At 43.5% G+C, this 25,490-nt stretch overlaps 2 protein-coding genes across 2 annotated transcripts in view; one reads left to right on the forward strand and one right to left on the reverse strand.

Annotated features, from left to right (window-relative positions):
• RYR3 (ryanodine receptor 3) overlaps nt 1–23,533 on the forward strand; it is a 552,083-nt gene extending 528,550 nt beyond the window's left edge. Inside the window, exons 91-103 of the mRNA XM_036843923.1 lie at nt 598–684; nt 2,304–2,504; nt 5,632–5,762; nt 10,230–10,272; nt 10,758–10,885; nt 11,306–11,366; nt 11,636–11,782; nt 17,116–17,250; nt 18,591–18,747; nt 19,859–19,923; nt 20,368–20,468; nt 21,520–21,571; nt 22,545–23,533. Of these exons, the coding sequence (XP_036699818.1) occupies nt 598–684; nt 2,304–2,504; nt 5,632–5,762; nt 10,230–10,272; nt 10,758–10,885; nt 11,306–11,366; nt 11,636–11,782; nt 17,116–17,250; nt 18,591–18,747; nt 19,859–19,923; nt 20,368–20,468; nt 21,520–21,571; nt 22,545–22,640 (1,404 nt within the window). The 3' untranslated portion in view covers nt 22,641–23,533. The remainder of the gene's footprint in view (nt 1–597; nt 685–2,303; nt 2,505–5,631; nt 5,763–10,229; nt 10,273–10,757; nt 10,886–11,305; nt 11,367–11,635; nt 11,783–17,115; nt 17,251–18,590; nt 18,748–19,858; nt 19,924–20,367; nt 20,469–21,519; nt 21,572–22,544) is intronic.
• Nucleotides 23,534–23,662: 129 nt separating this feature from the next.
• The window catches only part of AVEN (apoptosis and caspase activation inhibitor), a 185,757-nt gene continuing 183,929 nt past the window's right edge, over nt 23,663–25,490 (reverse strand). Inside the window, exons 5-6 of the mRNA XM_036843922.1 lie at nt 24,980–25,340; nt 23,663–24,168 (exon numbers count right to left, since the gene is read on the reverse strand). Of these exons, the coding sequence (XP_036699817.1) occupies nt 24,053–24,168; nt 24,980–25,340 (477 nt within the window). The 3' untranslated portion in view covers nt 23,663–24,052. The remainder of the gene's footprint in view (nt 24,169–24,979; nt 25,341–25,490) is intronic.

Consider the following 25,490-nt stretch of genomic DNA (forward strand, 5'->3'; position numbering starts at 1 on the left):
AGCCCCCTCCACGGAGAGGGTGAGAGCTTCCCCAAGCAGCTACCATTCCGGTCCTCAAGTGTCGATTTTTCCAGGGAAGATGGCAGTGGGTATGGGAATGGTTCCCCCTAAAAGGGGAGAGGCAGAAGCGCTGGGTCTGTGACTTACAAAGAGACAGAGACTCTCAGCCTCAGTCTGGCTGCAGCCAGGGTGGGAGCTTCAGGGGTCTTTGGTGGGCCTAGATCACTCATAATTTCCAAACTGACTGCTTACTTGCTGTGTGGAGGGTACACACACATGCGCATGGACACGCGCACATGTACCTTCACAACAGCATGAGTCCTGTGCTGGCGGCATGTTTAGGCATTTGTTTCCCTGAGGTTTAAACCAGAGCAGGGTTCCCTTGAGCATCATTCTAAGCAATTTTTTTAAAAATCATCATTTTTGGTTCCCCCCAATAAGTCAAAAGAAGGCCAGGCTAGTCCTAGATGAGTGGTTACCAAAGAGTAGTACTAGTCCTGTGTAAACTTCTAATCAGAGAAGATCATCGGTGTGAAAGAGGAAAGGTCCTTCTCCCTGCCAAAGCTCTTCTACTTCTGCCTGTCCTTTTCTTTTCAGCACTACCTGGCCAGGAATTTCTACAACCTGAGGTTCCTTGCTCTGTTTGTAGCCTTCGCTATCAACTTCATCCTGCTCTTTTACAAGGTGATGCTTCATTCAGGGGGTATTTGGTGAATAGATTATATACTTTTTAAAAAGTAATAGAGGTTATGCTCTTAATTCAAGCAAAAACTCTAATATCTAAGGAAATTTCTAAGACACTGGCTTCTAAAAAAAGGACATTGTCTTTAGCAATGGGGAGAATGGAGAGACTGGTGGTAAGGGAAGCCAGTTAGGGCACCATTTCAATCATTCAGGCTTGTTTGAGTTATTACTTAATTCTTCAGACATTTGTTGGGTGTCTACAATGGGCTAGACCCTATATTAGGAGCTGTAAGGTATTTCAAACTGAATAATAAATACAGTTCTTTCCCTGGGGAATAAGGTAACAAAGAACTATGATAGTTGGCCCATATGTTAGAACTATTATGAAGGAAGAATTAATAGGAGTTGGTTTCTGGATGTGGAAGACAGGGACTCATCAAGACAAATGAAGATTTTGAATGTTGGTAAGTGGGTCTTGTACACTGTAGATGCATAATGAATGTTAGTAGAATGAATTAATGAATGCTGTAGGTCCTGGATTCTTTTTTTGACATAGTCTTTAACTGGCTATTCTGTCTCTTGCCTCTCTCCCTTCCTATTGAAAACCACAAATCTAATTTTTATAAAACATGCTCTTATCCACATCAATATTGCACTTGATAAACTAATGGCTTACTGTTGCCCATAGCAGAAAAATGGAAGTCTATAGAGGGGTGTGGCGAAGCCTAGCTTTAAGCACATGGAGAGGTTGAGGTGACTCAGCCATGCATGTGGAGACAGCCAGCAGGCAGCTGGACATGCACGGTAACAGCCTCAAAGGCGCAGCTTTGGGAGTCACTGTGTAAGGATGGCAGTGAAGCCACGGGTGTTAATGGCACCTAAGAAAGAAGGGAAATGTCTGCACTTGTGCATATGCGAGTTTGTCCTAGCCTCCTCCCAGGCTGTAGCATATTTTTTTTTAATTTATTTGTTTTATTTATTTATTTTTGTCTGCGTTGGGTCTTCCTTGCTGCGTGTGGGCTTTCCCTAGTTGCAGCGAGCGGGGGCTACTCTTCATTGTGGTGCGCGGGCTTCTCATTGCTGTGGCTTCTCTTGCTGCAGAGCACGGGCTCTAAGTGCACGGGCTTCAGTAGTTGTGGCATGCGGGCTCAATAGTTGTGGCTCACGGGCTCTAGAGCGCAGGCTCAGTAGTTATGGCACATGGGCTTAGTTGCTCCGCAGCGTGTTGGATCTTCCCGGACTAGGGCTCAAACCCGTGTCCCCTGCCTTGGCAGGTGGGTTCTTAACCACTGCGCCACTGGGGAAGCCCCAGGCCATAGCATTTTAAAGATTATCTCCTGCAGCTGAAGGATTGTAGAACATGTAGTAAAACTCTCCTAACTTTTAAATTTTTGGCTTGTTTTCAAGAGAGAGGTTTTGTCTCTTAAAACTTTTGTTTGCAATTATGAGAGATGCTGGAGATTCCCAGGAACAAGGTACCTAAAAACCTCATGGCCTGATCGAGAAATATGGAATCACTACTATTTGCACAGCAAATGCCAGCGGTATAAAATACGTGGGGAGAGCCCAGTGGCGGAGGTCTTTCCGGTGTTTCTAAGAGAGTGTGTGTTTTGGGCCAGGTCACCGAAGAACCTTTAGAAGAAGAGACAGAAGACATTGCAAACCTGTGGAATTCCTTTAATGATGAGGAAGAGGAAGAAGCAGTGGTGTTCTTTGTCCTGCAGGAGAGCACTGGATACATGGCGCCAACATTGCGAGCCCTGGCCATCATCCACACCATCATTTCTTTAGTCTGCGTGGTGGGCTATTACTGCCTGAAGGTAAGTTGCCAGCCACTCTGAATCTAATCTGACTCCTTGGGGAAGAAGCATCATTTTTGAACCCAGCCAGCCCTTTGTTCTCTAAGACTTTACTAATAGCCTAAGGTTGGTGAGGCCACAGCCTGGGCACCACCCAGGAGCGGGTTAAAACTGCAGACTCTTGCCCCCTACCCAAGCCTTTTAAATCAGAATCTGCAGTGAACATGACCCTCAGGTGATCTGTATTCACACTCTGGTTTGAGAAGCCTTGGTCCAGGAGTCTCACTTCAGCCACCCCTTGTTACATTGCATAGAATCAAAACCATCGGGCTAAGTCACGCATGGAGCTGGTAATGAGGGGCTCTTCTCACCTTTGAATTTATGTTGAAATGTTTATAAAAATGCTTTTCACCTTTCAGAAATTATTAGGTTTTAGCTGTTTGAGATGAGTTACTGTTTCCGTTGTCCTATTACTGCATTAACAAATACCCCACCAGAATTCAGTGGCTTAAAATGATAACCATTTCATCTCTGATTCTGTGTCTGCCTGGGCGCATTAGAGCAGTTCCTCTGCTCCCTGTGGAAGTGGCCACCTCAGCAACCAGCTGGGAGCTCAGATGGGCTACACTGTCCAAGATGGCCCATGCACGTTGGCAAGGGAACAGCTGGAAGGCTGGGCTCAGTTGGGGTAGCTGGGCCTCTCTCCCCCTCCTTGTAGACTCAGGGCATCTCCCTTTCCATGTGGTCTCTTCACATGCTCTGTCCAGCTGGGTAGCCGGACTTCGTGCATATGATGGCTTGGGTGTCCAAAAAGAGCACAGATGGAAGCTGCTAGCCCTTCTTAAGGCTTAGGCCCAGGACTGGCAAGGTGCCATTTCTACCACATTCTGTTGATTCAAGCAAGTCACAGGGCCAGCCAAGATTCACTGTTGCACAGAGGGTGAAGGGGGTGCTACACAAGGGCATGAATAACAGGAGACATGCTTCTCTGGGGCCATCTTCAGACACTGCTATAGCTAGCTGTGTCAATCTTCAGTCATTCTGTTTTGGGTGTTCCAAGTCCAGTTCTGTTTCTACTGCACCACAACTGTTTTTTCTCATTACATTTTTTCTTACTTCTCTTAAGTAGGAAGTTTCCTTGGCTCTACACCAAGCCACCTTTTCCCTGAGAGGAGTCCAGGAAATCTTTTCCTATCCTTGTGGCTCTCACTTCCCCCAGTGGACTGCAGTAGCACTTAGCAAGTCCAGCTGCTCTGCTGGGGAGACCATGTGTCCTAAACTGCTCTGAGGCCTCCACTGTAACGATGAAAGAATGGATTCTGGAGCCTGGCCTCCGGGGTTGGACCCACAGCTCTGCCACTTAACCTCGCCATTCCTCTGTTTCCTCATCTGCGAAAAAAATGACTATGATAATAATAACACCAACCGCTAAAGTTGCTAAAGGGAGGATTAAGTGAATTAACATGTGTAAAATACTCAGAGCCAGACATAGTAAACACTAGAGCATGTTCGCTACTATTCCTTAGTTCACCACCTAGAGCTCAGCTTGTCAGCTAGGGTACAGGTAACCTAGAGAAAACAAAAAGAAACACTATCTAGGGAATAAAAATGTGGAAGTTGTACTTACAAGGGAATACAAATTCATAAAAGATTGACGGAGAATGCTTCAAATCGCAGTGATCAGTACTGATCTAAAACTTGATATTATTATTGTAATTCAGAGTCACCTCGACACACAGCAGACACTAGTCAGGGTGGCTTTCCCTGCTTCCCCTCCCACATGATCCATGAACCAACACCAGGCACTGATTCTGCAGTGTGCAATGTCCATTAGTAGCCTTTGCCACCTTCCTGTCATGATTCTTTTATTTCCTCAGTGTTGTTGCCTTGTTTAAAAAAAAGGGTAAGCAGGAACTATATTCAATATCCTGTGATAAACCATAATGGAAAAGAATATGAAAAAGAAGGTATATATATATATGTATAACTGAGTCACTTTGCTATATACCAGAAACTAACACAACATTGTAAATCAACTATACCTCAGTGAAATAAATTTAAAAATAAAAAATAAACAAATAATTAAGGGAGAAAAAAAGGGTAAGCAGTAACTCTTTACGAACAATTATCTAAATTTTGCCTTTTTGTCTTGGAAGTAAAGGAGCAGCGTGGGTTGGATGGATATCATGAGATTTGAGAAGGAGTTATTAGAAGAAACAGTTTGGAGACCAAGGTCTCAGGGATGTTGCCAAGTACCCAGTAGCTTCCCAGGTGGATGAGAAGCCCTAGCTCTGTCTGAGTTAAGCTTTTCTGGCTAGTGGAGCTCTGGCTCTTCTGCCTTCTCATTTCCTGGGATTCCAGTCGTATCCTCTGACCTTGCTCATTCTGTCCCTTATCTGAAGTGTGTGTGTCTGGCGATGGTTGGAGCAAGTGGATTATTTTCCCAGCATTTTCTGTGTATGTACTGCTTTTGTGATAGGTCTTTATAACCATGCCACCATGTGTAGGCTAGAAGCAGTCATAACTATAAGAGAATGGGAAGCGATGGTAGGGAACAAATAAGTGTGCCTGGCAGGAGCTCTTCTCGGAAGGAATGTCAGGAAGAAAACTTCAATAGCAAAAAACTATGCACAGAGCCCAGCGAATCCTCTCGTTGTAACCATTAAGCCATATTTCATTAATCAGAATTCAAAGACATGAGATGAATATGAGCCTAGCCATTGAAGGGGGTTGGAACTTTTCATCGTTATTTCTGCAGCTGTCCAATATATTCTAGAATAGTTTATTATGCTTTCTTAAGTCTTGGTTTACCTCCAGCCTAAGTGTTTTAGGAGACCTAAGTCATTCGGCCCTGTGATTCATCTAAATATGGTCTTCTCACCAAGACGGGTCAAGAAGTCCAGTTTGTAATACTATCAGCTGTTTAAAGGATGACCCAAATCATATCAGCTTTGGAGAGGGAGGTGTCTGAGCCAGAGGACTGAGAAGTGATTTCTTTGGCTTTGGACCCACAACTAGGCACCCTAAGAATCCCACTACAAAGAGTTTGCTGCCCTGAAGTTGGAAGGCCAATTTGTGAGCTACGCATGGGAGGGGATGCTTTCATTAGAAAGCCTTCTCTGAGTAACCAGTGTCTTCCCATTCCTAGGTTCCTTTGGTGGTATTCAAAAGAGAAAAAGAAATTGCCAGGAAGCTGGAGTTTGATGGCCTGTATATCACCGAACAGCCTTCTGAAGATGACATCAAGGGGCAATGGGATCGCTTGGTAATCAACACACCGTAAGTTTCCCCCCACCCCAAAAAGAAAACGGAGTTTCTATTGTAAATAGGATAATACCTTCTTCAGCAGTCCTGGTGACTGATTAATATAAGCCTTCCTTTGGTTTCTGGGACTTGTTTTCTCCCCTGCCTTTTCACAAAGTAACCTATTGTGCCTCCAACAGTTATATGTATCCCTATGCATTTCATGGGGGACAGAGGATATTATCAGAAAGTGCTGAGCATATTTAATTAAGACCAGATGGTCCAGCACAATACTACTTAATCTAGTTTTCCATGTTCAAGTCATACAGTGTTTCCCTGGCCCGGGGTTTCAGTGATCAAGCTGATCAGCTTCTCCAGAGTCCCCAGATGGCACAGCAGCCCTGTGACAGCACCATCTCTGAAGTCTTCTCTCTAAACAAATAGCCTGGTTGGTACTAGAACTCCTCCCAATATAATTTGATAGGCAGTTCCATGGGCAGTTAAAATAGGCCAATCTGAGTGGGGATGTTAGGACCCGTGGGGTGAAGCCTGCCTTCTTGGTAGGCATGTGTACAATTGCTAACGTGGTGGAGACAAGCATTGATTCTAGAGGCAAAGAGGTAGAATACTGAGTCAGCTTTATAACTTAGACACCCGTGACCTAGGGCAAGAGAATCAGGTTTGATAAACCTCAGTTTCCTCTTCATTAATAGAGGGATGAGAATACCACCGCCTACAGTCCTGGGAGGACTCATGAATGGATTGTCACGTGCTTGGTACAGTGCCTGGCACGTGGCTGTTCGTTATTCCCTTCCCCTGTTAAAGAAAAATGGCCATCAGCAATAAGTCAGACAGATACCATATGATATCACTTATATGTGGAATCTAAAAAATACAACATAGAGAATATAACAAAAAAGAAGCAGACTCACTGATATAGAGAACAAACCAGTGGTTACCAGCGGGGAGAGGGAAGGGAGAAGGGGCGATATAGGGACGGGGAGTAAGAGGTATAAACGATTAGGTATAAAATAAGCTACAAGGATATACTGTACAACACAGGGATTATAGCCAAATGATTAAGATTGTAAATTTTAAGTTATGTATATTTTACCACAATAAAAATTTAGAAAAAAAAATGACCACCATTAGCAAAGGTGGTGCTCTAACGCCAGTGTATTCACAATAGGGAAATGAGAGTTGCAAGATAAATTAATGTGATGAAAGAAAAGTCAAGAAATAGGGCTGAATATGTAAACAAAGATGACTGTTGAAACTCTTGGCTGGGCCAATAAAATATGCACATCTAGAAACAACAACCGTGACCCCTGGAGGAAGAAAATGCCATGTATTCAAAGATGGTTAGGCAAATCGAGAGAGGCAGCTCTACACAGGCACCACTGAGCTTTTTTTAATAGTCCCTAGAAAGGGAAGACTCCTCTCTTAGGGGAAAAAAGGTGTGAGCAGGCAAATCAAAAGCTTGCTTCCGCCTGCAGGTCACTGCCAATCTCCTCACTTAAGGAAAACTAAGGGAAACTACTAAGACTTATTTCTGACCCTTTGTTATTATAGTATAGAAATTTTGAATATTAAATAATCTCATTCCTTGGTAAGCTTTCTGTAATTATCAGTAACGCTTGTGTCTGTGGCACGATATAGCCTAAAAGTCCCAGTAAAAACGCAGTTCAGTTTCTAGAAATTTATCCTAAGGAGATGATAATGAGACAAGAACACCAAACTGTTTTAACAAGGACAGTTGCTGACATTTATTTGAAGTGGCTGAAATGCCCATGAATAGGGAAACGCATGTATAAGTAAAACAACTGTTTTAAAACATTTAGATCAACGAACTTTGATTATTTCTTCACGATAATGGCATCATTGTACATGGAGTGCTTTGTAACCTGCTTTTTTTTGAGTTAACTATATGTCATGGAGAGCTTTCTTTTTTAATTTTATTTTTGTATTGTTAAATACACATATAGAAGAAAATATAAAAATGTGTAAGTATATTTTAAAGTACAGTAATAAAATGAACTACAAAGCTTTAAAACTGGAACATCGCTGAAGACTTTGAGGTCCCAGACGTTATCCTCTCTGGCCCCTATCCTCCCCAGGCCCCAGCTAACCACCCTCCTGACTTTAGTGCTCTCCATTCTTTTGCCTTAGTTTATAGTGTTACCACTTAGGTATGTGTCCCTAGATACATGGTTTCATCTTAACTAGTTTTGAGCTTTATATACATGGAGTTATACCATATGCATTGTACTGTCATTTGAATCTTTTGTTCAGCACCCTCTTCAAGAACTCATCTGTTGAATACGTTGATATGTGTGGCCCGAGCTGGTCATTTTCAAAACTGTAGCATTTTCCATTAGGAGTATATTATTGTGCATTTATCCATTTTCCTGACAGTGGCTATTTCAACTGTTTCCCACTAGTGTCTGTTGGAAACAAACAGTGCTGTAAGGACTATTTTTACACCTGGTGCACAAGTAAAAGAGTTTCTCTGGAGTAGGTAGCAGGAGACGAATTTGCTGAATAGGATATGCAAATGTTTGTTTGTCCCCATTTACATTAAACCAGCACCCTGTGAGAATTCCTGCTTCTCTGCCTCCTTGTCAGCACTTGTTATCCTCAGATAACTTTGCTCATCTGGTAGGCGTGTAATAGCATCTCATTGTACATTCTGCTGGTTTCTAAGAGGTTGAGCAGCTTATGTTGTTTTTCTTGACCATTCACATATAGATCTGTCACTTATTTATGCATTTCCCTGCTGAAGGTTCTTGGCCTACCCCACACTTAAAGGAATATTACCAAGTGGAATTATGTCTTCTACCTTGAAGGAGCTTACATACCTGGTCAGGAGACAAGAATATTCAGATCAAAGTAAGATTACATCTGTGAAAGGGTCTTGACCGGAGCCTTTAGTCACTGGCCCTTCAGGATCACTTGTGGAATTTTCCACTTATGCCAAAATGTGGCCAACCCTGAGTTGTATCTTACAGACCATTTTTTCTAAAAGATTTAAGAGAAAGGTGATACCAGTGTGGACAGAGGAAGACTGGCTTGTTTTTATTTGTTTTATTTTGGATTCTAAATACCATACATGAAAAAAAAATCAAGTAGCAGAAAAATGGACAAAGAAGGAAGTCAAAATAATTACTTCCATCCCCCATAGATAAAATCTATTAGCAGTTTGCTTTGTTTTTAAGTGGCATTTGGATGTTTAAGACCAAGACTGCTGGGGACTTCCCTAGCAGTCCAGTGGTTATGACTTCGCCTTCCAGTACAGGGGGTGTGTGTTCGATCCCTGGTCGGGGGAACTAAGATCCCACATGCCTCGCGGCCAAAAAAGCAAAACAGAAGTGATATTGTAACAAATTCAATAAAGCTTTAAAAACGGTCCACATCCCAAAAGAATCTTAAAAAAAAAAAAAAAAAAAAGACCAAGACTGCTTTAAATATCCAAAAAAATTTTTTTGTTTAAAGATTGCCACTCTGTTGTAAGAGAGGTGCCAATTGCTCAGGGTTATTCTTCTGAGAGAGAGGTCCAGGAACAGAGGGAGGCCCCCCTTCCTCATCACCAACTTGGGTGGCCTCTATAGCATAGGGGACTGTTGTGTTCCAGAGCTAACAAGAACGATTTACAAATGAAGGAAAACAGAAGTAAGAATGTTTGCACCAAGGGCCAGAGGTTCCTTGGCTGCAAACTAGACTCCCAAGGAACCTCTCAGGAAGGACTGATCATTCTGGAGGGGAGCAAACTATTTTAAATGGTTTCTACCAACATACCTGAAAGTAACAGTTATTTCTCGACTTTAACAATAAGAAGGTATTTGCAGTGGAGCTGGTACTAGCTACTTGCCAGAAGAAAGCTGTTCCCTCTGTGGGGTTAAGGTTGGGATGGCATAGGAACTACCTCCAAAGGAGAGAGGGATCTCATTCCCGGGGTAAAGCGCACCCACCCCACAGGAGTTATGCAGGAATGGAGAACAGAGTAGAAGAGCACTCCATTAAGAAAACCCCCATGTAAATTAACTAACAGTGATTTCCAGACTGGAAACTTCATAGTTAGGGACCTTGTCTACACCTCCCACCACCGTGTCCCCAGCACCTACCCCAGTTACTGCCATAAAGTGGGCACTCAGTGAAGGAAGGTTGAATGCATGTGTTTCCTGCAGGGTTTGGTTTCTAGTTACACTGAGCTCAAGACACATATCCCTGCCTCTAGCTAGTCTGTCATCACAATTCCTGGCTCTTAACCATAATTTTGAAGTAGAAAATGCAAAGGAGCTTTCCAAGTGTTTCAGAACTCACCACAAAGCAGTGAAACCAGAAATCAGACCTGCGGTGACTCTGAACTTCAATCAGGTCTTGAATTCTTCAATGAGCAGGACAAAACCCCAAAAGATCACAGGTCCAGACACTCAAACTGCAAAGTTTCTTGATGTGCTTGCCTTGATGTTGTTAAGAATCTCCCTGTTTCATTTTCTTCTTCAGATCTTTTCCTAATAACTACTGGGACAAGTTTGTAAAGAGAAAGGTATGCCTTGTTGGGGGGCGGGGCAGGGGGAGTAAATTCCATGACCTCCAAAGAAATGTAGATTGTTTTTTTTTTAAGTTCTCCATATACGAACATGAATAAATGTAATGGTGCTTTTATGATGCTATCTCGAGAAGAGTAAGTCACAGAAGGGGTTTTATATGGACGCATGTAGGTTTGGGGCTTAGTTCCTATACTCATCTGCCTTAATCAGCTTAACAAAATCACTGTTTTCTACATACTAGGTTTTTTCTCTCCTCCTAAATGATAGCTAGAAAAGCAGTTTTCACTTAATTGTCTTTATCACTTCTCTTTTCTCTGGAGGTTATTTTTTTTCTCTTTATTTTCCTTTTGCATTTTGACTCATCTTTATCAACCCCTTGGAAGAGCCCAGAGCGTAACACAGCTCTGACGGCACTGGGGCTGGAGAAAACATTGGTGGTGATGCATGGCCCAAGCTCACCCTCTCATCCTCTCTGCTTTAGGTGATCAACAAGTATGGAGATCTCTACGGAGCAGAACGCATTGCTGAACTCCTGGGGTTGGACAAAAATGCCCTCGACTTTAGCCCCGTAGAAGAGACCAAAGCAGAGGCAGCCTCCCTGGTGTCATGGTACAGAGCTTAGGAGTTAAATCCCGAAGTCTGGCTGACTAGACCCTTTATCTTTCCAGTTCTCTTCCCTGTGCTACAGGGAAAACTCACAATCATGTCTTCGCTGTCTTAGACTCTGGTCTCGCCTAAGTGTTTCTTCTAGGTTCTAAAATATGGGGGGGAGAGCAATGCTTTAAAAAAATCCTAAAGACTTATCAGCCTTTATGCCTGATAGAGCTGAAAGAGAAAGACTAATTAAAATTTCAGGGTGTGTGATTCAGCCATTCTCATTCTCATGGTGAACACATACAACTTGATAAAGCTCAGAGCTGTATTTAGGTTATTAAACCCGAGAGAGAAAAAAATTCATTTTTTCCCCTTATTAAACACTTAACTAAATCTTGGCATTTTAAAGTTTTGAAATGATTTGTTCCCCTTTAGGCTAAGTTCCATCGACATGAAGTACCATATCTGGAAGCTGGGAGTTGTTTTTACTGACAATGTAAGTATGGCATCTGGGAAAGCAAAATTCTGTGCCCCAAGTCCAGGGATGTCATTAGATGCCACAAAGAAACAAGCTATGGAGGCGGCTCAGGAAGATGCAGGGAGTGCTCAGCGAAGACAGAGGGCCCTAGGGTGCTGGGGGGACACTTCTCTCTTGTGCAGTAGTATAAGGCAGATGGGGCTTGACTTGGCAATTCTTGGGCCAGCTCAAAGCACCTCAGCCCCCTGAATGCCTGAAAAGCTGTTCAATTTCTTCCATTTCCCCAGTCCTTTCTCTACCTCGCCTGGTACACGACCATGTCAGTCCTGGGCCACTACAACAACTTCTTCTTCGCTGCTCATCTGCTGGATATCGCGATGGGCTTCAAGACTCTGAGGACTATTCTGTCATCTGTCACTCACAATGGCAAACAGGTATGGGGTTTATACTGCTGTAGAACGGGAGGGACCTAGATATGGTTAGGAAAAAACATAACCAGTGGGCTTCCCTGGTGGCGCAGTCGTTGAGAACCCTCCTGCCAATGCAGGGGACACGGGTTCAAGCCCTGGCTGGGGAGGATCCCACATGCCATGGAGCAACTAAGCCCGTGTGCCACAACTACTGAGCCTACGCCCTGGAGCCCGCGAGCCACAGCTGCTGGGTCCACGTGCCACAACTCCTGAGGCCCATGCACCTAGAGCCCATGCTCTGCAACAAGAGAAGCCACCGCAATGAGAAGCCCGCGCATCGCAACAAAGAGTAGCCCCCGCTTGCATCAGCTAGGGAAAGCCCGCACGCAGCCATGAAGACCCAATGCAGCCAAAAAAAAAACAGAACCAATGACTTAGATATATATAGATCTATACATGTAAACACATATATACAGCTATATGTGTATATAGGTAGACATATATAGCTATATATGTTATATACATGTATGTGTGCATTTCTATATATACCTATATAGTCATTGCTTATATATCTATATAGTCATTGCTCTACATCCAGTCTCATCAATATCCAGTCTGTCTTCTACAGAATTGTCAGGGACGATCCCTTGATTGATTAAAGTCCTCTAATGGTTCCTCCCGTGAACAAATTCAAACTCCCTAGCATTTTATTCCTCATTAAGTGCAAATCCATGAATGAGACATGTTCCCTCACATCTCTAAATTTTTACAGGAGAAGGGAGAAAAGAAAGGAGTTAAAATGTACCCAGCTTGGTACAGCCATTATGGGAGACAGTATGGCGGTTCCTCAAAAAATTAAGTATAGAACTGCCATATGATCCAGCAGTTGCACTTCTGAGTATATATATCTGAAGGGGATGAAATCAGTATCTCAAAGAGATACCTATATTCCTATGTTCATAGCAGCATTATTCCCAATAGCCAAGATATGGAAACAACTTGTGTCCATCAGTGGATGAATGGATAAACAAAATTTGTTATGAACATACAGTAGAATATCATTCAGCCATTAAAAAAAAGGAAATTCTGCCTTTTGCAACATAGATGAGCCTAGAAGGCATTCTGCTAAGAGAAATAAGCCAGACACAGAAAGACAAATACTGTACGGTGTCACTTATATGTGAAATCATAAAAAAGGCAAACTTCTAGAACCAGAGAGTAGAGCAGTAGTTACGAGGGGCTGGGTGTGTTGGGGGAAATGGGGAGCATTGGTCAAAGAGTACTGACTTTCAGTTATTAAATAAATTAGTTCCGGGGATCTAATGTAAAGCATGGTGGTTATAGTTAAAAATGCTGTATCGTATACTTGAAATTTGCTAAGAGAGGAGATCTTAAGTGTTTTCAGCACACATACACACACACACGCGCGCGCGCGGTAACTGTGTGAGGTGATGGATATGTTAATTAACTTGATTATGGTGATTATTTTATAATGTATGCATATATTAAATCATCACATTGCACACCTTAAAAAATAAAAATTCCAACCAGAAAAAAGTCAGATTAACCTTTAATTGTTCTAAAATGAAAGGGTGCTAGATCATCAGGTATTACGATGGTTTATTTCTTCTAGGCTTCTGGTAGCGGCACCAGTTTCTTGGTTGACACTAAAAAGAATGGAGGAAAGCTAGAGATAGAAATTTGCTGCCACATACAGGAAGCTAAAGTTTGGGGAGGTAATAAGAGAACCTGTGATATAGATGTTTGCTTAGAGAGTGGTAAATACTTCCTTATAGGTTCCTGGGAGAAAGGGCATTGTGTATTATTTTTCCATGTGTGTCTTGGGAAGTTTTATCCTATAAAGGTGCTGTTTCCCAAAACGGGATTTATGGAATGCCAGTTGTTCTTTTAGAATTCTTTTCTTCCCGTTTACTCAGATATAGAAAGTTCAAATTTTATTGATTTGGTTTAACGGCGTTATACAAAACTGTACCTTAAATGAAAAGTTTAAACAATGAATTTCTTTTAATTAAAAAAATTTTTATTGGAGTATAGTTGATTTACAATGTTGTGTTAGTTTCAGGTGTACAGCAAATTGAATCAGTTATACATATACATATATCCACTCTTTTTTAGATTCTTTTCCCATATAGGCCATTAGAGAGTATTGAGTAGAGTTCCCTGTGCCATACAGTAGGTTCTTATTAGTTATCTGTTTTATATATAGGAGTGTATATATGTCAATCCCAATATCCCAATTTATCCCTCACCCCCTTATCCCCTGGTAAGCATAAGTTTGTTTTCTACATCTGTGACTCTACTTCTGTTTTGTAAATAAGTTCATTTGTACCCATTTTTTTAGATTCCACATATAAGCGATATCATACGATATTTGTCTTTCTGTGTCTGACTTACTTCATTTAGTATGACAGTCTCTAGGTCCATCCACGTTGCTGCAAATGGCATTATTTTGTTCTTTTTTATGGCTGAGTAATATTCCATTGTATATATGTACCACATCTTCTTTATCCATTCCTGTTAATGGACATTTAGGTTGCTTCCATGTCCTGGCTATTGTAAATAGTGCTACAATGAACACTGGGGTGCATGTGTCTTTTCGAATTATGGTTTTCTCAGGGTATATGCCTAGGAGTGGGATTGCTGGGTCATATGGTAGTTCTATTTTTAGTTTTTTAAGGAACCTCCGTACTGTTCTCCATAGTGGCTCTATCAATTTACATTCCCACCAAGAGTGTAGCAGGGTTCCCTTTTCTCCACGCCCTCTCCAGCATTTATTAAACAATGAATGTCTTATATGAGCTTGCCGACTAGACCCTGGCAAGATTGTTAAAAAAAATATGCCCAGTTTGTGCCATGTGCTGGGTATTGCAGTAGGCTCACAACCACCCTATAAGGTAAGTGTTACACTCACTTGAGAGAGAGGAGCACTGAGGCTCAGAGAGGCTAAGTATTTCACCCAAGAGCACACAGCTGCCAAGTGGCAGAACTTAGATTCAAGCCCATTTGTTCCTTGGTGCAAAGCCCACATTCTTTTTTATTTTTAAATTTTATTTATTTATTATTTTTATTTTTGGCTGTGTTGGGTCTTCGTTTCTGTGCGAGGGCTTTCTCTAGTTGCGGCAAGTGGGGGCCACTCTTCATCATGGTGTGCGGGCCTCTCACTATCATGGTCTTATTGCGGAGCACAGGCTCAGTAGTTGTGGCTCACGGGCCCAGTTGCTCCACGGCATGTGGGATGTTCCCAGACCAGGGCTCGAACCCGTGTCCCCTGCATTGGCAGGCAGATTCTCAACCGCTGCGCCACCAGGGAAGCCCCAAAGCCCACATTCTTTCTCTTTTTCTAAACCGGCTGCTTTCCATGAGGTCTGCTATCCAAGGTTCAAATCACTAAATTCATTGTTCAAGAAGCTGCTGAATATGTCTGTTCTGGTACTTACCATGCCCACTCCCTTTTGTGTAGCAGCTTGAGGGCAAAGATTTTATGCTGTTTGTTGATCTTCACAGCTCCAGCCCAGCACCTAGTCCCGGTTTAGGCCCGATGAGCAGGTCCTGTGTAGGCCTCATTTATTGTGCCTCTGAAAGCCGAGAAACAAACAGGCCCTGTGACCCTGGCAAAGGTCCAAGGCAGGTGTCTTCGTTATGAAAAATGTCACTTTGCTCAACCGTCATAATTCTTATAGTAACTTCAAAGCTGTGACAATTATCCAGTTCATGGTTAGTTATGAAATATTGTGATGTAGGGAATACCCATGAGCCCAAGGAATCTGTAGTTTCTATTTTTTTTAATTTTTAAAAAATTTTATTGAAGTATAGTTGATTTACAATGTTGTATTGATTTCTTCTGTACTGAAAAGTGACTCAGTTATACATATATGTATATATATATTTTTTAAAAATTTTATTGAAGTATAGCTGATTTACAATGTTATATTAATTTCTTGTAGTTTCTTTAGAAGCAGCATTAGAACTTACGGTTACCGAAGGGGGGTAGGGAGGGATAAATTAGGAGTTTGGGATTAACATATACACACTACTATATATGAAATAGGTAAACGACAAGGACCTACTGTATATAGCACAGGGAATTATACTCAATATATATATATATATTTTTTTTAAAGGAACCATTTTGAGATATGTCAGAGCACACGGTTTTTTTTTTCTTTGTTTTTTGTTTTAAAATTTTATTTATTTATGGCTGTGTTGGGTCTTCGTTTCTGTGCGAGGGCTTTCTCTACTTGTGGCAAGCGGGGGCCACTCTTCATCGCGGTGCGCGGGCCTCTCACTATCGCGGCCTCTCTCGTTGCGGAGCACAGGCTCCAGACGCGCAGGCTCAGTAATTGTGGCTCACGGGCCCAGTTGCTCCGTGGCATGTGGGATCTTCCCGGACCAGGGCTCGAACCCGTGTCCCCTGCATTGGCAGGCGGATTCTCAACCACTGCGCCACCAGGGAAGCCCTATACTCAATATTTTGTAACAACCTGAATGGGAAAAGAATTTGAAAAAGAATAGATACATGTATATGTATAACTGAATCACTATGCTGTACACCTGAAACTAACACAATATCGTAAATCAACTCTACTTCAATTAAATCAATAAAAGCAGCGTTAGAGTGAAGCCTTGGGTCACTGCTATCTCTGTGAAAAAACATCCTCAGAGCGCCATCACTGTTCTCATCCTTAAATCCCTGTGTAGTTTATATGCGCCCCGTGCAGTACCTCAGCTGTTAGTCTGCCCGGGCCGCCATAACAAAATACTGAAGACTGGGGGCTTAGACAACAGACATTGATTTCCTCTCAGCTCTGGAGGCTGGAAGTCCAAGATCAAGGTGTGGGTAGCTTGGCTCCCTCTGAGGCCTCTCTCCTTGGCGTGCAGCTGGTTGCCTCTGGCTGCTTTCTCACTTGATTATCCTTCGATGCATACGGCCACCTGGTCTCTCCTCCTTCTGAGTCCTACCTCCTCCTCTTGTAAGAACACCAGTCGGATTGAAGCAGGGCCCACCCTCACGGCCTCATTTCAATTAAATCACCTCTTTAAAGGCCCTATCTCCACATGCAGTCACCTTCAGAGGTGCTGGGGGTTAGGGCTTCAACATATGAATTCCGGGGGAACACAATTTGTTCCATAACAGCCCATCATTACTCTTTTCTCCCAGTAAGCCTGTTTCTCTCTGTGATCTTGCTTTCCTTCGGCACCTGCTGTGTGACAGCCTTCGTTCCAGACCCCTCATCTTTCCCCTTTCCTCTGTTTTCTTGGAGTCTCCCGCCAACCTTTCAAGGTGGAGAAGACCCACCTCCTCTTCCCTCTCTCTCTCTCTCTCTTTCCGCTCCCAGTTGGTCCTGACTGTCGGTCTCCTGGCCGTGGTGGTTTACCTCTATACCGTGGTGGCGTTCAACTTCTTCCGCAAGTTCTACAACAAAAGTGAAGACGACGATGAGCCCGACATGAAGTGTGATGACATGATGACGGTGAGAATTCCCTGTAGGGTCACCTGGCCTGGCTGGGACAGAAGGGCTGTGGGTAGAGTGGAGACAGAGCAGGACAGAGATGAGAGTAGAACACCGATGTCTCGTCCGAAAGGGAGGTGGGTCCTGGAAAGACAGAAGTGATGGAATAGACCACTTGTCGGGGCCCAGATGGAAAGAGAAGCACACAGCTAAGCGGATCACCATCCATCCACATCTGTGTGTGGCGAAGACGTGAGTTACCTGTGTCTGTATCTCATGGAAGTCAAGCTCTGATTCTTTGCCTCTGAGAGCTCGGAGCAAAGTCCCATGAATCTGGTGCTCCGTTTATTTCAGCAAGCCAGTGGGGCTTGTTTCAGAAGAGCCATGTCGTCTGAAAAATGTCACAGCAGCAGGACTGGGTCAGGGCGGGGCTGGGGCCCCTGCCAGGCCAGCCCCTGCGGGCATAGAAGGGCACAGCGCAGGGTGAGGCAGCACAGCTGCAGTAGCATCTCTGGACGTTTATCATGACCAGATTTCAGGAAAAGAATGTGTGTATCAGAGACAGGTGACAGTACACTGCCCCCCTGCCCCCGCCTGTGATCGTTTCTCCAGAAAATAGATACGCTTTTTGGCTAAAAACTCTCCGTGTGCTTTCTTGGGGCAAGCAGCCCATGAGACAGCAACACTACAGGCACAAGAGCAACCGTATGACCAGCGTGGGCTCCGTGCTGCCGCTGGCTTTTGATTTACCAGCCGTAAGACTGCCTCCACACTCCCATCCCGAAGCCATCACAGCCAGTCAGGAGGAGAGACAGAGGGCAGCCTGCTCTGTGAGCCCTGGCCCAGGTGCCTACCTGGAGCACACGGGCACTTGGGAGGAGATTCTGCGGGGAGCCCTGCCCTCCCGGGTGCGCAGAGGATGCCAAGTAGGGGAGGCCTTTTCCCGGAGGCTGTAGCCCGGCCCCAGGTCCAGGCTGGCACTTTAAAATTAAGTGAGAGAAAACTCATATCTGGCATATGCCATCCTCGTCAGGGCAGAAAGTTCTTTTAACTTATACACACCTAGAGTGAATTCTCATGTGTGTGTCAAAGAGTTCAAAACTGTTTTTAAGAAAAGAGCAAAAAAATACCTTTTAAAGGCTACGTGGAACAGCAATCTTTCCACCTTTATTTATAGACACCAACCTAACCAGAGGGTGTAGAGGACAGAGTCAGCAGCATGAATGTGTTATTGTGAAGAGTACCCTTCTCCTGCCTCAGGGCTGTCACGTTTTGGCCTTATTACATGAATGATCTGACCATCTCTGTAAAAACAAAACTCTGCGGCTTTTACCTGAATCGCCATCATTTTTCTTCCCTAGTGTTACCTGTTCCACATGTACGTGGGAGTGAGAGCTGGAGGTGGCATTGGCGATGAAATTGAAGACCCCGCTGGGGACCCGTACGAAATGTACCGCATCGTCTTTGACATTACATTCTTCTTCTTCGTCATTGTCATCCTGCTGGCCATCATCCAAGGTATGCTTGCCGGTTATGTCGTCTGCATGGGGCTCAGTCAATCTGATTCTCTTTGCCTTTCTGCATCTGACTTAATTGTTTTATGTAAAGAGGTTTATGCATTCGCTTACTTGTTAATTCAACAGACATCTCTTGAACGTCTACTATATATAAAGGCAAACATACACCCAGGCACTGATACAGGAAACTTGAGCATCCTTACAGAGGACTCCCCCCGCCGCCCCGCAGTCCTTCATTACCCACTCTGAATTGATCATTTGTCTCATTCTGCTTCCTAAGTATCTCCTTTGGCTAGTGCTGCCCCACACCCTCATGATTCCTGCCCTGATCATTTTCCTCCCAGGCAGTGCGGTGGGAAGGAGCAGAAAGAGGAGCTGTGAGAGTGTGACGTGTTTTTTCCTTCTTTGCGGGGAGAGGTACTGGTATTTTGGTCAGTAGCTTGTCAGGAATTAGAGCAAGAGGGTGATGAATTCAGTTTGAGTCATGCTGAGTTGAGGTACCTATGAGACATCGTGCAGGCGTTGAGGGCTAATAAGCAGTTAACTGTAATTGGTCTTTCGAGAGACAAGTCAGGAATGGAATAGGATAGAAATATTACATTCAATAAGGACACACAAGACAAATATTAATGAATACAAAAATAAAAGAAATGGGATCCATTGGTGGTGGTGGTCAAAGATGTAGACGTAGAGATTTCCCAGAAGGAAAAGCAAAGACACTGAGGGAGGAGCCCTGATGGATACATATCAATGCCTCAGGGACTAAAAGAGGAAGAGCCGATAAGGAAGACAGAAAGGGAACAGCCAAGCAAAATAGGACAAGGAAGGACGGACAAGAAGAGAGAGAGTCCAGGAGGAGTGAATAGTTAGCGTCAAATATTGCCGAGAGGCAGAGTAAGAGGAACCATGAGAAATCGTTAGCCAGGACTCAGCATTTGAAAACACAAGTGTTTTTTCTAATTTTGATTTAATTGTATCATTCAGCTTTATAATTCACTTTTTTTTTTTTTTAACAAAACATAATGGCCTCTGCCATTCCATCTATCATTCCTCTGCCCTGACTAAACAGATTATTTGAAGTGTTTTGTTTGTCTTTGTGTTTAAAATTCCAGGTCTTATTATTGATGCTTTTGGGGAGCTGAGAGACCAGCAGGAACAAGTACGAGAGGATATGGAGGTACCGTTCTACTAATCCCGACTTGATTTCCATTATCTCACAGCACATGGATTTTTTAAACAGTAGGTTCTACTCTTATTTAGGGCCAGCCCTAGGCAAAATTACCAACCATGATTGTTTTCCAAGCCTGTCCTCTTCTCTGGGCCCATCTACCAGCTCTGGGCATTTCTTCTGCTCCACCCTCTGTGCTCTGTACCCTACCCGCCCCCCCCCCCCCAACAACCTGCTGCCTCCAGCATGTCCCAGGCTTAGGAAGGAGCAAGTACCCTCCACTAGGTAGAAGCTAGGTATGTGACACTCTGGAGAAGATGACTAACAGCCTAAAGCAGGAAAAAGAGAAATATTTTACAGTGCCTCTCAATTCAAGCAGAGATCCTCACCCTTTTGCTACCTGCCTGTAATGTCACGCCTACTCATGCCTTTTCTCCCTGTTATTCTTCTTAGACCAAATGTTTCATCTGTGGGATCGGCAATGACTACTTTGACACAACCCCTCATGGTTTTGAAACACACACCTTACAAGAGCACAACTTAGCCAACTACTTGTGAGTATCCTTGGTCGGCAAAGGTGACGGGGCAGGGGGAGGAACAGTGAGTGAAATATAGTTACGTCACGTAGTTCACGCTCTGCCAATGGCTTTTCCTCCTCGGTCTCCGGAAAGTAGAGGCAATTAGGAGAGAACCTGCAGGAGTCCCCGTGAGCCGGTGTCTTTGTCCATATGCCCTGCCCCTCCCCTGTTCTGATAGACGTGCGCTGCAGACGGTTTCTGCTCCAAGCAAATGTCAGCCCCTCGACCTGGAATTAGATCCCATCCCTTCTCAATCAAGGTCATATTAACTCCAGCAAGTTTTCTTTCTGCTGAATTTTTCCTATCACCATATAATATTTTTTAATCCTAAACAGAGAAAAAAGGCTATGGCCCTACTTTTCCTTCCAGCTGTTGCCCTGCTTTTTCCTTCCCTTCCAGCAAAGCTGGAAAAGCGTGCATGTTCAGGGTCTCCAATCTCTCTCTTCCCACTCTCCTTTGAACCCCCTCAGGAAGTCAGGCCTTCCTCCCCACCAATTCATATTTGCTCTTGTCAAGGCGGCCGGTGACCTGCACGCTGCTGGATTGCAGGGCAACTGAGTGAGAGTAAATATTTTTACTTTTCCATAACATATCTTTGAGACACACAAAATTTCAATTCTGTATTCTTATAAGATGATAAACTGGCCTACTAAGAATTATGTGGTAAGAGTTTTGGTTACAATTTTATTGTTTACCTTAGAAGTCTTTTAAAAAACAATAAAATGGTAGCCAAAATTCTTCCTCACAAGTGATCTTAGCTCAAGGTTTGATGACAGTAAAAAGGACCTCTCCTCACAAAAAGGCTAATTTTGAGATAAATGTATATTATCATTAGAAGATGATGGTGTATGCTGTCATGCCACGTTTCCCCTATTCTGAAAGGTATAGGAGTCGTCAGCATGATGCTGAACAGTGTATTTAATCCTCTCTCCAGCTCACTTGACTGAGTAAATGAACTTTGGTTTTCTAACCAAAGTATCTAATATTGTCTTTTTCTCAGTTGTTAAACCTTTTTTCCTCGTTCCAGGTTCTTCCTGATGTATTTGATTAATAAAGATGAAACAGAGCACACAGGTCAGGTGAGCACTACCTTAATTAAGATAGAGCTTCCCCTTTCTACGTCAAGCCTCAGGAGAGCATAGGATATCTGAAATAGAAAGATGACCCCATTTGTCTCTTCTGTGCGTTTTCCCACTGCTTCCTGCATTGTTCCACCATCTCTTCGTGACTTAAGAAGCCAAAATTCTCAGGCAACTCCCATCTATTCCAGAAGGCCCCCTGGTTATCCTTCCCAGCAAACAGTGACATTTTCTAAACCCTGATAGTTGCTGCTTCAGGGCAGAATAGCTGGAGGTGGGGAGAACGTTACAGAGAAAAAGACAATGCAAAGCTGAGTGGGTGGTTCCAACAAAAAGCAGGAGCGTCAGAGTAAAATGGTGCGAGAGACAGCCTAAGAAAGCCATAGACCTCCTGTGTGCGTGACACAGGGATGCGGAGGTGTGGGTGTGACGGTGTGCGTGAGAGTATGCGTCAGAGGGATTCTGTGACTAAGTATGAAAAAGAAGTGTAAAGACAGAGAACGGGGGAGGAAAAGGTAGCTTACCAAATATTCAAACATCATTGGATTCGTAGGAAGACTCCACGGCTCAGACCCTTGGTACCCAGATCTGGCCTTGGCTCTCTGGGCACCTGCCTAAGCGGGCACTCAGTGCTCCCTCGTCGTATATTCTGCCTTCTACCAGTTACAAATGGCATGGAGTCAACCCATTGCTAAATCTTTTAAGTATTTTTAGTGGCGATCATCGAGTTGGTTTCACTGTGGGGTTTTTTTGTTTGTTTTGGTTGGGGGGTGGGGGTGGTCAGAAGAAGGGAGAAATGACTTCATGCTCCCAAAACAGCCTGAGCTGGGAACAGTGCAAGAAAGAATGTACCAGTTGGGCCTCATATTTATCCACATCAGTATTCCCAAAGGGAGACATAGAGAGGGAAAATAAATTGGGTTCCAGCTTACTGTGGTTTATAAAGAAGTCTCCTTTGTTCCCGTTATTTCAGGAATCTTATGTCTGGAAGATGTACCAAGAAAGGTGTTGGGATTTCTTCCCTGCTGGTGACTGCTTCCGGAAACAGTACGAAGATCAGCTTGGATAAATGGGAATGGAAGAAGCCGCCACCATTCTGGATGGTCAATAAAATCCTTCTCTTACAGTTCTGCAACACATTTGAAAAGTGACATTTCCTAACTGCCTCCCTTACAAGGAAGTGTTTGTTTGTTACCCACCTGTGATATTTTGGAATTGATTTGGCTTTTTGTACCTAATGGATGTACACTGTGCGAGATAACCTGTCAAAATGTTAAAAGAAAAAAGAGGATGGCACAGCTTCAAGGAAGCTCTAGTTGAAAGCCTTCAAGTTTCTCAGTTCTAACTAGTTCGTTGGGATGGCACCACTGAGGGAAGGGCTAGAGAAGTAGGAAGTTTTGGATGCATAATACCTGGAATTTTAAACACTTGAATTCCACGTGATGGTACCCTACTCGTGACTCATGGTCTGAGCTACAAAAAAATCATTTTAACTGCAGTCTACTTTTTCCCATGGTACTTGCTAGTGAATGTATCCAGAATCAGCTTGAAAAGCTTTAAGCAGTTAAAGAAATAGAAAAAAACAAACAAAAAAACAAACCGCCACTTTGTCGACACTGAAATATCGAGTAAGTGCCTTAAAAACCTCTTTAGATATAGCTATGCAAGTTTTTTACGTTTATGTTCGAGATGGACAGTTCCATTCATTAGTTGTGTTGATCTTCTTACTTTATGAAACTGCACTCAAAGGTTATTCATATGATTTTTTTTTTCAGTAACAGCTTGTCAACTGCTGTTATTAGAGAAAAAAAGTACTGTACTGAAAATTCAGAAAAAATCTCAATCTTATGCCAAATTGCGTAATGCTTTATGGTCTCCCTTGTAAGTAGTGGAGCTGCTCTGTTTAGGTGAATCTCCTTAAATAAAATGAAGTGCCCACTGCAATAAAGTCATAATCACCAATTCATGGTTTGGCCTCTTGTAACGCAGCCTTTGTGGATGATTTACAACCACCCTGTGAGGCTGTGAAAAGGGGCAGGAGACTAACAAACGGCCCACGGCTCCCGCACAAGAACGAAAGGAAAAAAAAAATCCACAGACCAGTGTTTGTTTATTTTGGCCAAATGCATGCCTGGCTGCTTAGCTCTCTTCATCAGCAGCACCTGCTATGCTGTAAAAATTGAGAGGAAGAAACTGGACACAAGGGCCGTAACATCTCCTGCCCTTAAGGAAATCTATTCAATTACTAAGCCAGAGAACAAATGCAGCGAGCCTCTTACTGTTTCATTTCGGATTTGTTGAACATGGGGGAGGTAGGCGTCTACTGCTAAGCGTGACAGCCACACGGGCTCGGGCTGTGCTTGTAAACCAGCTGTTCTGGAAGGACAGCCTTGGGCCCGCCTTCCCTTACAAAGCAACCAAAATTGGCTTCAGGCACTTTTCATTTTCTTTCTTTTTTTTTTTTTTTTTCTTTCATCGTGTTTAGGAAATCATGCTGTCCAACCAATCTTCAAGCTCTTCCTCAGTAACATTTCTGGATATACTTGGTTGCTCAGATGCCACGTTCTTTTCTTCCAACGCAGACGGTTTTGCAGGATCTAAAAAAATAAAAGCAACGTTAACAACTTCACGTTAGTGCCAGAATCGAGGGTTAACGCTTCCCTGGGGTTTGATCCATGCTGGAAATCAGCCAAATTATTACTTTGCTCACGATAAGGGGAAATGTTCTATTATTTCCCTACTCCGTAAGAAGATCCAATAATACCTAAACAAATTCATAAATGGAGTAGAGATTTGCTCTTCTATTTATTTGGATGCTGAATTTCACAGTTCACTAGTTTTTTAAAAAGACTAACAAGCTTATTTTCCTGGAAACTAAAGCTATTAAAGGGTCCTGAATGCAGTGTATGGACGGGGCAGTCACTAGACCTCTCCCTGTCAGATGGCCCACCATCTAACAGAACGTGCACAAATGAGGAAGTCTTCTTTTGTTAAAACAAAACAAAACAAAACAAAAAAAACCAAGATCGAAATAGCAAGCAAGAAGCACAAAGAACTGGTCAACAGGCCTGTTCAGACAGTCGATTAAAAGGTCTGCTGCTGCACAGCTGAGGCCGTGAGTATCGAAATGCCTTTTACAGCACGAGTTCAATTTGCAGCCCCAGGTTTACGATTGCAATCAGGCAGGTAGCAGCTTTGGAAGCCCAGTATATCGAGTGAGAGCAACGTTGTCAGAAAGGTCAGCTCAGGGGGAAGCAGAGATGTGAGCACAGAAATAGATGTCAGTGGACAAGGCCAGATCGATGTCAGACACTGATGAAGATGTGTAGGGATGTGACAGAGGTGAAGCTATTCTCAGGGAAACACCAGACTCGAGAAGATGGATGGGGAATAAAATGAAAACCATACCTGTTTCTTCTTGGGCCACCTCCTCATCTTTCTCAGATTCCAGGTCCTGAGCTGTCTGGTCTGCTAAGATGTCACCTCTCTCTTTTACAGACGCATCTAAATTAAGCAGCAGATCTAGTTCTTCTTCCAAATCGTCTGCTGCCGACTGCAGTGGGGAAGCAGGGTTCTGAGAACCCTTGGCAGGGCCCAGTCCTAGGCTGTCTTTACCCAGGTACCTGGGGCAGCCAGCGGCAGCAGATTTCAGCTCAGAGATGGACCCCTTTCCTCCAGGCCCCAAAGGCCCCTTTAACTGCATCCCTAGTCCCCTGCCATCATTATTTCTCTTTGGTTTCACCTGAGGAAGCTCTAAAGGAAGGGCAGTCTGAAAGAGAAGCACAATATCTGAGTTAATGTGAGTCCTGCCGTATTTGCTTAAGCAGAAATTAAAGCAAAGGAAGCCATCAGACTTTGTGGAGTAGGAAACTCAATTCAGACAGGAAGGTCACAAAGTGTCTCCATCCAGGTCCTGCCA

This window comes from Balaenoptera musculus, chromosome 2, assembly GCF_009873245.2.
Source record: "Balaenoptera musculus isolate JJ_BM4_2016_0621 chromosome 2, mBalMus1.pri.v3, whole genome shotgun sequence".
NCBI classification, from domain to species: domain Eukaryota; kingdom Metazoa; phylum Chordata; class Mammalia; order Artiodactyla; family Balaenopteridae; genus Balaenoptera; species Balaenoptera musculus.